The sequence below is a fragment of the Schistocerca serialis genome, chromosome 1 (genome assembly GCF_023864345.2).
Source record: "Schistocerca serialis cubense isolate TAMUIC-IGC-003099 chromosome 1, iqSchSeri2.2, whole genome shotgun sequence".
NCBI lineage: Eukaryota > Metazoa > Arthropoda > Insecta > Orthoptera > Acrididae > Schistocerca > Schistocerca serialis.
In genome coordinates, this window is record NC_064638.1 from 1,173,946,068 (window position 1) to 1,173,958,971 (window position 12,904).

The window sequence follows — 12,904 nt, forward strand, 5'->3', positions numbered from 1 at the left end:
TTGTGACACTTGTTGGACTTTCCAGCTCTTATTACGTAAATGAATGAGGCTGTAATGATTATTTTTTTTTGTGTACTTAATGTATGAAGAAGGTATAATTTGGTAACATAATTGATCATCAGTTATTGACCAGTGGAGTAGGGCAGATATTTAAAGTCCTCTTCCCAAAGTAGTTTTGAGCGATATACAAACTGTGGAGGCTTTTTCTGTAAATTTTAGCACTTAACTAGTGAAAAAGTCAAATAAGGATGGAACAGTCTTTGTATTTAAGGACCAAAAATTAATATAATTTGTGTATTTTGTAGTAATTTAATCTCTCCAACCACACCACCTCATCTCAGTAATATTAACACTATTTAAATGTTATGTGCAACCATAGGAGCGGTAGCCCACCCAGGAGACATGCCCCCCAGACTTTGACTCCTGTGAACAATGTGAATGTCGGAGAACTCATCCCAGTGTCCCAAGGTGTTGCTAGTGAAGAACCACATTCTGAGGACGACTCGCTGTCTGTGCCCAGTTATTCTGAGGTTAGTATATGTGTGTTTTTACCATGATTTTGTATTACTGCTGGCTGAACAGAAGCTTTGTACAAGTTAAGTTTTACAGAATGTTATGGTCCAAATAAGAGGCCCTTGCTGATTGTAAGGGACACTTACACATTGAACTTGTGCAGAAGCTTTTTCTGAGGCTGCTGGAGTTGTAATATTTGATAGTGTTCGAGGTTTGCCTAGTGTATTTCATACTCTGTATCCTGTTCTAGTGATGAATGTAAGAAACTGTGTTGACGAAAGTGAAGAGTGTGGCTCCCATCTTCTGCATAGAGTGAGTGGTTTTCTCTAGTATAAATGGCACCGTCTGTGGCATATATCATACAAATGATAAATCTGTGGTGAAGGAGTTACAGGGAAGGTGGTGAGGACGTGTCACATACTTTCAGTGTCGGCAAGTAGATGAGACATCAGGGTACACCAGCAGCATCAAAAATTCAATGGAATAAATAGTAGCATACATTATTAAACCGTATCATATAGGAGACACAATCTTGCTATTTTTTGATAATGAATGTAATGAAACTTCCTGGCAGATTAAAACTGTGTGCCCGACCGAGACTCGAACTCGGGACCTTTGCCTTTCGCGGGCAAGTGCTCTACCATCTGAGCTACCGAAGCACAACTCACGCCAGCTGTGAGGACCGGGCGTGAGTCGTGCTTCGGTAGCTCAGATGGTAGAGCATTTGCCCGCGAAAGGCAAAGGTCCCGAGTTCGAATCTCGGTCGGGCACACAGTTTTAATCTGCCAGGAAGTTTCATATCAGCGCACACTCCGCTGCAGAGTGAAAATTTCATTTTGGATACATCCCCCAGGCTGTGGCTAAGCCATATCTCCGCAATATCCTTTCTTTCAGGAGTGCTAGTCCTGCAAGGTTCGCAGGAGAGCTTCTGTAAAGTTTGGAAGGTAGGAGACGAGATACTGGCAGAAGTAAAGCTGTGAGGACCGGGCGTGAGTCATGCTTCGGTAGCTCAGATGGTAGAGCACTTGCCCGCGAAAGGCAAAGGTCCCGAGTTCGAGTCTCGGTCGGGCACACAGTTTTAATCTGCCAGGAAGTTTCATATCAGCGCACACTTCGCTGCAGAGTGAAAATCTGAGTCTGGAATGAGTGTAATGCTTCCATGGACTGGTTGAATTACCAAGAAACAAGTCTGGCTTGAATACTGTTAAGTCACTAGATTGATTTCTGATAAGAAGCCAAAATTTTTCAATCTGCCTTTATGCTAACCTTCACTTCGGTGGTGTGAAGACATGCCGAGAACAACACATGGATTGGATTTCATTATAAACTGTAGATCTCCTTACCCTAGCAGGATTACTGGAATAGGGTAAGAGCACACAAGTTGCCAACGTGGTGTCAAATTGAAAGGGGGGGAGGGGGGGGGGTGGAGAAAGCTTTCAAATAGGTGGCAGAACATCGTTCTTCAGGGATTCATGATCAATCATGCCATATGAATTTTCTTGTGCGTGTGCACGTGCCATTCTTGTTTGCAAAATTAAAAAAAATTTCATGCATACTAAGATATTTCTTCTGCTGCTATCTCGATTGCTGTTGCACCCTAGATCATTACTATGACACGTCGTTGTTGTCATTTGAAACGGAGAGAACAACAAGGCTAATTGTAGTGCTTTTCACCGTTCAGGAACATGATGCTGCAGAAAAACTCATGTTGAAGACCTTTTAACCATTCCAGTCCATTTCGAAATGTGTCATGAGGAACATAAACTACAGGAGAAACTTGATGATTGTGAGAAACTTCTCCTACAGACAGTAAGGATGAGCAGAGTGACTTAAGTGTTCCATCTTTTTCCTTGTTGATTGATTTGTTGTAAGAACAAAAGAGTAGAGCATGGATCTAATGTCATTTGGAAGGTCTTTCAGTTTTATAAGACTTCTGTCTCGGGTTCATTGGCCGACACTTGTTGGATAATTTTTTGGATGTTTCACCAGCACAAGTGGCTGGCATTGCCAAAGCTTCACCTTCCATCACTTGTACTGGACTGGAGTCAAGCTGACAGCCACCGTCTCAGAGGCTGAGACGGTTCTGCGACCGTGTGGGCTGCAGATTCCTCGACTTGCGCCATAGGGTGGTGGGGTTTCGGGTTCCACTGGATAGATCAGGAGTCCACTACACGCAACAAGCGGCTACACGGGTAGCAGGGGTTGTGTGGCGTGGGCTGGGCGGTTTTTTAGGTTAGATGGCCTTGGGCAAGTACAGAAAGGGCAACAGCCTCAACGGGTGCGGGGCAAAGTCAGGACATGCGGGGACCAAGCAGCAATCGGTATTGTAATTGTCAACTGTCGAAGCTGCGTTGGTAAAGTACCGGAACTTCAAGCGCTGATAGAAAGCACCGAAGCTGAAATCGTTATAGGTACAGAAAGCTGGCTTAAGCCAGAGATAAATTCTGCCGAAATTTTTACAAAGGTACAGACGGTGTTTAGAAAGGATAGATTGCATGCAACCGGTGGTGGAGTGTTCGTCGCTGTTAGTAGTAGTTTATCCTGTAGTGAAGTAGAAGTGGATAGTTCCTGTGAATTATTATGGGTGGAGGTTACACTAAACAACCGAACTAGGTTAATAATTGGCTCCTTTTACCGACCTCCCGACTCAGCAGCATTAGTGGCAGAACAACTGAGAGAAAATTTGGAATACATTTCACACACATTTTCTCAGCATGTTATAGTCTTAGGTGGAGATTTCAATTTACCAGATATAGACTGGGACATTCAGATGTTTAGGACGGGTGGTAGGGACAGAGCATCGAGTGACGTTATACTGAGTGCACTATCCGAAAATTACCTCGAGCAATTAAACAGAGAACCGACTCGTGGAAATAACATCTTGGACCTACTGATAACAAACAGACCCGAACTTTTCGACTCTGTATGTACAGAACAGGGAATCAGTGATCATAAGGCCATTGCAGCATCCCTGAATATGGAAGTTAATAGGAATATAAAAAAAAGGGAGGAAGGTTTATCTGTTTAGCAAGAGTAATAGAAGGCAGATTTCAGACTACCTAACAGATCAAAACGAAAATTTCTGTTCCGACACTGACAATGTTGAGTGTTTATGGAAAAAGTTCAAGGCAATCGTAAAATGCGTTTTAGACAGGTATGTGCAGAGTAAAACTGTGAGGGACGGGAAAAACCCACCGTGGTACAACAACAAAGTTAGGAAACTACTGCGAAAGCAAAGAGAGCTCCACTCCAAGTTTAAACGCAGCCAAAACCTCTCAGACAAACAGAAGCTAAACGATGTCAAAGTTAGCGTAAGGAGGGCTATGCGTGAAGCGTTCATTGAATTCGAAAGTAAAATTCTATGTACCGACTTGACAGAAAATCCTAGGAAGTTCTGGTCTTACGTTAAATCAGTAAGTGGCTCGAAACAGCATATCCAGACACTACGGGATGATGATGGCATTGAAACAGAGGATGACACGCGTAAAGCTGAAATACTAAACACCTTTTTCCAAAGCTGTTTCACAGAGGAAAACCGTACTGCAGTTCCTTCTCTAAATCCTCGCACAAACGAAAAAATGGCTGACATCGAAATAAGTGTCCAAGGAATAGAAAAGCAACTGGAATCACTCAGTAGAGGAAAATCCACTGGACCTGATGGGATACCAATTCGATTCTACACAGAGTACGCAGAAGAACTTGCCCCCCTTCTAACAGCCGTGTACCGCAAGTCTCTAGAGGAACGGAGGGTTCCAAATGATTGGAAAAGAGCACAGATAGTCCCAGTCTTCAAGAAGGGTCGTCGAGCAGATGCGCAAAACTATAGACCTATATCTCTGACGTCGATCTCTTGTAGAATTTTAGAACATGTTTTTTGCTCACGTATCATGTCATTTCTGGAAACCCAGAATCTACTATGTAGGAATCAACATGGATTCCGGAAACAGCAATCGTGAGAGACCCAACTCGCCTTATTTGTTCATGAGACCCAGAAAATATTAGATACAGGCTCCCAGGTGGATGCTATTTTTCTTGACTTCCGGAAGGCGTTCGATACAGTTCCGCACTGTCACCTGATAAACAAAGTAAGAGCCTACGGAATATCAGACCAGCTGTGTGGCTGGATTGAAGAGTTTTTAGCAAACAGAACACAGCATGTTGTTATCAATGGAGAGACGTCTACAGACGTTAAAGTAACCTCTGGCGTGCCACAGGGGAGTGTTATGGGACCATTGCTTTTCACAATATATATAAATGACTTAGTAGATAGTGTCGGAAGTTCCATGTGGCTTTTCGCGGATGATGCTGTAGTATACAGAGAAGTTGCAGCATTAGAAAATTGTAGCGAAATGCAGGAAGATCTGCAGCGGATAGGCACTTGGTGCAGGGAGTGGCAACTGACCCTTAACATAGACAAATGTAATGTATTGCGAATACATAGAAAGAAGGATCCTTTATTGTATGATTATATGATAGCGGAACAAACACTGGTAGCAGTTACTTCTGTAAAATATCTGGGAGTATGCGTGCGGAACGATTTGAAGTGGAATGATCATATAAAATTAATTGTTGGTAAGGCGGGTACCAGGTTGAGATTCATTGGGAGAGTGCTTAGAAAATGTAGTCCATTAACAAAGGAGGTGGCTTACAAAACACTCGTTCGACCTATACTTGAGTATTGCTCATCAGTGTGGGATCCGTACCAGATCGGTCTGACGGAGGAGATAGAGAAGATCCAAAGAAGAGCGGCGCGTTTCGTCACAGGGTTATTTGGTAACCGTGATAGCGTTACGGAGATGTTTAATAAACTCAAGTGGCAGACTCTGCAAGAGAGGCGCTCTGCATCGCAGTGTAGCTTGCTCGCCAGGTTTCGAGAGGGTGCGTTTCTGGATGAGGTATCGAATATATTGCTTCCCCCTACTTATACCTCCCGAGGAGATCACGAATGTAAAATTAGAAAGATTAGAGCGCGCACGGAGGCTTTCAGGCAGTCATTCTTCCCGCGAACCATACGCGACTGGAACAGGAAAGGGAGGTAATGACAGTGGCACGTAAAGTGCCCTCCGCCACACACCGTTGGGTGGCTTGCGGAGTATCAATGTAGATGTAGATGTAGATTATACGTACCAGTCGTGCCAACATCAAAGGCGTTTCCCATGGGCAATTCTGGTGCAGTTCCACTCTTGGAACATGCAACGATCATTCGCTGGAGCATGGTAATTCAGGATTCAATCAATTTGAGGCTTTCTTGTTTCATGTTGAAGCTATTCTCATGTTTGTATGTTTCTATAGCTTCTTTGAACAAGCGGGTGTGATAGCTCTTCTCTCCAGCCAGAACCTCCATGTCAGCCAAGTGAAAGGGTCCTGGATTCACGTGCTGCAGTGAGCGACCATTGAAGATAGCAAGAGGAGAACCACACCAAAAATTACCACAGAAAAGCCCTTGGATGTTGCCGTGCCGGGTACACACAATGTGCGGCCACGATAAAGTCGCAACACTACTGAATGGAAACCTGATACATTCTGAACACTGGCATTATCATCTGTTGAAACCCTGTGTTAGTTTGCATTCTCTCCTATAGTACCACACAGACCATTTTAATTGCCTGAATTTCTTAATCATGGATATGATCTGTGTTGGTTTGAGGAACAGTTTAGAGTTAATTTTGTAGTATGCATTTAATGAGGCAATGGACTGAAACAACTGGACTGTTAGCTCACAGATTTTAGCTAAAATCAAAGCTCGAAGTTAGCTTCTGAATATGAGGACACTTCCACCCAATTACATTACATCCAGAGGTCATTGTTCACTCTTGGGCATTCTGAAAACTAAATTCTGACGACCTGTCTATTAAATAGCTTTACTAGTGAAGTGTTAGGAGAATGTACGGTCTAATGATTTTTAATTTAAAGTACACTGTTAGTGTTTATGTAGGCCTCAATATGTGCACCATTCTGTGATTTTTGTATCTTTTCTCTGTGACTGGTACGACCAGAGATTTAGTTTACTAAATGAAACATACAATGTTGAAAGGAAAAACTTTTTAATATCAAATGGATGTATAATATATCAATTTTATGATTTTTCATCCATTCCAGACTGGTGTATGCAAAACAGTACTATTGTACATAGTTTGCCCATTACTACATTTATCATATTACTGAATTAAAAAGTTATTTAATTATATGTTGTGTGTAGAAAAAACAGGATACAAACACTTCTCTAGTTCAGTGCTATTGTAATGCACTTTTTAAAATTTGTAACAACATGACTACTGAGGTCATTAAGTGCACATGCTGGCTTATATATAGTCATATTTTGTGGCAGCTCTTGCTTTATGCTACCCAACAAATGGATAGAGTGTGCACTGATTGGAAGATTCCTGGCGGATTAAAACTGTGTGCCGGACCGGCACACGTTTAATCTGCTGGACTGATGCCACTCCAGAAAATGGGTACCAGTGTCCTCCTTTTTCTTTGAGCTGGTTGACAGCTGCAAATGGGCCCAACCTGTATGACTCTATTACTTGTGTAAGCAGCCTGCAACAGCCTATCAGCAGCATCAGTGCCTTTCACATTGACAGCTTGCAGGATTCATGGTGACGATGACATTGTGTTGAATTGTGACTGCTGCTGCAATCTTCTGGTGACAAAGCATGTCAAGCCTGCTGGGTCCATAGATTGCCGAAGCAAGTGGGAAGGTCACTGCAATACAGTATTGAACTAACAATAGCTGAGTATAATTCATTACAGAATGTTACTCATAGCGCAAAACAGTCGCTAAGTGAAACACTTTATCCCGTATAAATTGCTGTAAAATATGATAATACATTCCATGCAGAAATAGTACTAAAAGTTTTATCTTATTCAAGCCATTTATTCAAAGAAAATTATACATAAAGTATTACATACTTTATTGTTTACGATATGTAACTAATTCCTTTTTGTCAGGATGCTATCTATAGTCAATTGTTTCTGCTGAAGCTTCAACACTTGGCAAAAATGCATCACACCATTATCGTCAAATAAATTTGTAGCATGTGTAGCCACTGCTTTATCGGGGTGATGATTTTCAATGTACGATGCAACCTATTCCATGGTTTCAGCATTCCTCTTATTGCGCCAGAAGATTGCTGCTTTGCTGTTAATGGAATGTTGTATACTCCTGGGGCCTTGTTTCGACTTCGATCTTTCAGTGCTGTCAAACTCTACACACAGTATCATATCTCCCATTTCACCTTCATCTACATCCTCTTCTATTTCAATAATATTGCCCTCAAGTACAACACCCTAGTATAGACCCTCTATGTACTCCTTTCATCTTTCTGCTTTCTCTTCTTTGCTTAGGACTGGGTTTCCACCTGAGCTCTTGATATTCATACAAGTGGTTCTCTTTTCTTCAAAGGTCTCTTTAATTTTCCTGTAGACAGTATCAATCTTACCCCTAGTGAGATAAGCCTCTACATCCTTACATTTGTCCTCTAGCCATCCCTGCTTAGCCATTTTGCACTGTCGATTTTATTTTTGAGACGTTAGTATTCCTTTTTGCCTGCTTCATTTACTGCATTTTTATATTTTCTCCTTTCATCAATTAAATTCAATATCTCTTCTGTTATCCAAGGATTTCTACTAGCCCTTATCTATTTACCTACCTGATCCTCTGTTGCCTTCACTATTTTATCCTTCAAAGCTACCCATTCCTCTTCTACTGTATTTCTTTTCCCCATTCCTGTCAATCAGTCCCTAATGCTGTACCTCAAACTCTGTACAACCTCTGGTTCTTTAAGTTTACCCAGGTCCCATCTCCATAAATTCCCACCTTTTTGCAGTTTCTCCAGTTTTAATCTACAGTTCATAACCAATAGATTGTGGTCAGAGTCCACATCTGCCCCTGGAAATGTCTTTCAATTTAAAATCTGGTTCTTAAATCTCTGTCTTACCATTATATAATCTATCTGAAACCTTCCAGTATCTCCAGACCTCTTCCATGTACACAATCTTCTTTCATGATTCTTTACCCAACTGTTAGCTATGATTAAGTTATGCTCTGTGCAAAATTCTACTGGGCGGCTTCCACTTTCATTTCTTACCCCTATTCCATATTCACCTACTTTCTCTTCCTTTTCCTACTTTCGAATTCCAGTCACCCATGACTGTTAAATTTTCATCTCCCTTCACTACCCGAATAATTTCTTTTATCTCGTAATATATTTCATCACTCTCTTCATCTGCAGAGCTAGTTGGCGTGTGAACTTGTATTACTGTATTGGACGTGGACTTAGTGTCTATCTTGGCCACAATAAGGTGTTCACTATGCTGTTTGTAGTAGCTTACCCACACTCCTATTTTTTTTTTCATTATTAAACCTACTCCTGTAATACCCCTATTTGATTTTGTATTTATAACTCGGTATTCACCTGACCAAAATTCTTGTTCCTCCTGCCACTGAACTTCACTAATTCTCACTATATCTCACTATATCTAACTTTAACCCATCTATTTCCTTTTTAAATTTTCTAACCTACCTGCCCGATTAAGGGATCTGACATTCCACACTCCGATCCGTAGAATGCCAGATTTCTTTCTCCTGATAACAACGTCGTCCTGAGTAGTACCCTCCTGGAGTTCCGAATGGGGGACTATTTTACCTCCAGAACATTTTACCCAAGAGGACGCCATAATCATTTAACCATACAGTAAAGCTGCATGCACTCGGGAAAAATTACGGCTGTAGTTTCCCCTTGCTTTCAGCCGTTCACAGTACCAACACAGCAAGACCGTTTTGGTTAGTGTTACAAGGCCAGATCAGTCAGTCATCCAGACTGTTGCCCCTGCAACTACTGAAAAGCCTGCTGCTCCTCTTCAGGAACCACATGTTTGTCAGGTCTCGACAGATATCTCTCCGTTGTGGTTGCACCTACCGTGCGGCTATCTGTGTCACTGAGGTACGCAAGCCTTCCCACCAACGGCAAGGTCCATGGTTCATGGGGGATGCTCATATTGTTGAAAATTTCCCCTGCAGTGCGCGTACAGCTGGTGACCTAACAGTAGATCATCGTCACCCGTTAAGCAAAACATCGCTAGTTCGCGAGTTTGGGAGGTGCTCATAAAGTGAGGTTCCCCAGTACTGGTTTGTAACCCTAGGAGTGTCACCTTAAAAATATGAAACGTATAAACTTCAGAGAATTGTTGTATCATGAAGGCATACTTACAGAAAACATCAAACTTGTTACTTTTCAGATTGGAGGAGAAATAGAATTTTTTTTTTCTGTCATGATTAAAGCTCGAAAACAAACAGATGAAATGAATTAGGGAACACAATAAAAGTAGTAAAGAATTCTATTTGATTGAATTGTGGAGAAGTCAGAAAAAAGAAATATATCATGGTGTTCTTGCAGAGAAATAAATCAGTGACAGAGTTGGTGCCACTGATTGTGAATTTTGAAGTAAAGGACTCGTTGGATGGAAAGTTGTATTTTAGCTGAAATTTTACATGATTTTCTGAAATTATCATCCAAAAGCTTCAAAGTAGTGCATAATACTGTTAGTGATAGAATATCTTTTGCAGGACACTGACCGAGCTGCTGCAGCTCTTCTGGCCACACAGAAGCTATTGCAGTCAAATCTAGTGGACATGTCCCCACATGAACTGACATCCTCTAGAAGTACCCAAGACAGCCATGGTCACTACCAAGTTAATGGTGAGTACACTACCTCCTACAGGTAATTTTTTGAAGTTACTGTTAATACTGTACTTGTAGTGTTGGATACAATTCAGCTGACTGGTTGACAGTTTGTGATTGAGAGTCCATCTGGTAAGGTATTGTTTGACTCATTGTATCTTAAATCCTGCTTATTGTGTCATGCAAGTTGTTAAAGACACTGGTAAGAGTGGCGTTTAAATCTTTATCCAGCCCTATGGATTTATATTTTGCAGCAGTTACCTTGCTCAGATCATGCAAATACCAAAACGATTCCTTTAAATACACCACAGTAAATTTCGTGTCACTCTGTGTTCAACTAAGCTCATTTCTTATTTTAAGATCCCTATGTTCACAGAACACTATCATCTTCTAACCTTGATTTATCCTCGCATTACAGTGTTCATTGTCAGTAACAATAAATGCACAGTGTGAATTCTGAGTTGTATCATCCATTTATTTTTTTATTGAGCTAATGTATGTGACAATTCATTGTTGAACACAAGATGTGCATAACAAAATGGGAGTGGCTAAAAGAGAAGTAATGAAGCACAGAAATTTCTTAAAGACATTGGCATTTCATTTATCAAGTAGTGGCAGATATAGCAACACAAGTGACAAGAATGATAGTTTTCAGAATCAGGGGGCTTCCTGTACAGTATCCACTAGCTGGGAGATGACTCATGGCCTAACGTTCTCATTCATCAAGAGAGGACAGATTGGAAGAAACTAGACCATTTAAGAATTAATTTGAAAATCGGCAGTGGCAGAAGGCCAAGGAGTGGAGATCATAAAAGGATGAGAGTAAAATTACCTTCCTTTGGTTCAGAAAATTAATTTTTTTTTATAAAAGATCTAGAAAACTAAAAGTTAGTGATGAAAGATATAGTTTCTGAGAAGAAACTCGGAGGCCAAGAAAAATTAACACACATTAAGGCCAGGTGGATGGTGAGAATTGGGACATGCTGTAAAGCTAGTTCTCACCTGCAGAGTTCTCAGAGGCTAGCGTCTGTGAGAATAATCCAGATGGCATGCATGGTGAAACAAGCACCTAGGTCTTAGTTACAGGATTGGTATAGGTAGTGGTAGGAGAGTGCATAGGGCAAGTCTTACAGTAGGGACAGTCACAGGCATAGGAGCTATAGGGCAGGAAATGGGTGCAGGAGGAGGATAGGTTATAACCAGGATATTGCATTGAAGACCACTATAGTACTGAGTGACAAGAGGTGTACTCCTAAGCTGTTTTGTGGAGGGATCAGCAGTAATAGCATTGGATGTGATGACTCAGGAAAAATTGCTTTTCTACTATGCTGGTGGGCTAGTCACATACAGTGAAGGCTGAGATGAGAAAGTTGGTGTGTTGCTGTAAAGCAGGGCCAGCCATGGCATGCCAAATTTAACACGCCTTGAGTGTGAGGGCCACATGGGGGCAAGACTCGCCTGTATCAGCTTTTCACAATTGTTCCCAGGAGTACTAGGTACAGCGCAACACTTCATTTACTACTGCAGTGTAGTATTTTTCAGTTGGCACAACTCTCTTCGGTTTGACAGATTCGGACTCAAAGCTACCGGAGGTGGTGGTCATTTGTGTGTGAAGTGAGCTAGCTTCTGTGAATGAATGTTTTTGTTTCCTTTTCTGAAAAAGGCTTTGGCTGAAAATGTAACAGTCCATCTGTTTTGCCTGTCTGTAACTTATCTTGTCATCTTCGTGGTGAGTAGGAATATATCTTTTCCTTATATTGTTGTTATTCCACTGTCAGTTACAACAGTTTTTGGTGGAACAAAGAGTGTGGAGAATTTATATAAAGACAAAGTATGTTATTAAGCCAAGGGGGCATACATGGAACAATTTTTTGATTTAAAACTCATTATTGTTAAATTTATGAAGGAAAAAGGAGTGGAGGATTGAAAATCAGGACATCCAGAATGGACTGCAGACCTAGCATTTTAAGTGGACTTGACTGCACCCTGGCCACTATAAGACATTGCAAGGTGAGAAACAACTTCTTTCTGATTTGAGAGAGTTTCATTTAAAAAGAAAATTACATTATTGAAAGGACAAACTCTGACGAACACAGTACAGTTCTCTTAGCTCACTGCCATTAAAGAAAAGAGGTTTGAAGAAATCATTGTGGCCTTGAAAGAATTAAAAGGATAATTTCCGAAATATTTTGAGAATCCTGCCAATCTTACATCTGTTTTAAAGATTGTTTGTCTTTTCAGTTGAAAGGGCCCTTGTGCAAATGCAGATATAACTGATTGAACTTGAGGTAATTCCCATTTTAATGACAAATCCTTTTATGTCAAAACTTTCCAGGACTTCTGCATTGCCTTCCTCAAGTAGAGTTTTCATGTCCCCATAATGAGGTTGCAAAATTGCTATAAATTTTGATTGATATTTTTATAAGAAAGACATTTTTATTGTAAAACTAAATAAGTCACAGTTTCGTGTCGAGCCAAGTGCAAAAATCTGAGAAATTGTCTGTATCTTTCCATACACAGACACTACATACCAGATAAGAATTATGCCTTCAGTATGGCAAAAATAATTTGCATGGCTACTTAAATGTGGCACGTTCGCAGTTACTTCTCTTCCCCCTCCTAGTGCCAAGATATCTTGCTGTGACAGTGAGGGAAATGTGTGGAGAGGCCGAGTGCTATGGCACTTTTGCCATGTCATGGCTCATAAG

The 12,904-nt window shown here is 41.0% G+C and overlaps 1 protein-coding gene across 3 annotated transcripts in view; it reads left to right on the top strand.

Moving 5' to 3' along the window:
• The window catches only part of LOC126418610 (sorting nexin-29), a 197,460-nt gene that overhangs the window by 108,838 nt on the left and 75,718 nt on the right, over positions 1-12,904 (top strand). For all 3 annotated transcript variants that reach the window (XM_050085457.1, XM_050085448.1, XM_050085465.1), the window contains 2 exons: positions 380-530; positions 10,082-10,214. In XM_050085457.1, coding sequence (XP_049941414.1) covers positions 380-530; positions 10,082-10,214 — 284 coding nt within the window. The remainder of the gene's footprint in view (positions 1-379; positions 531-10,081; positions 10,215-12,904) is intronic.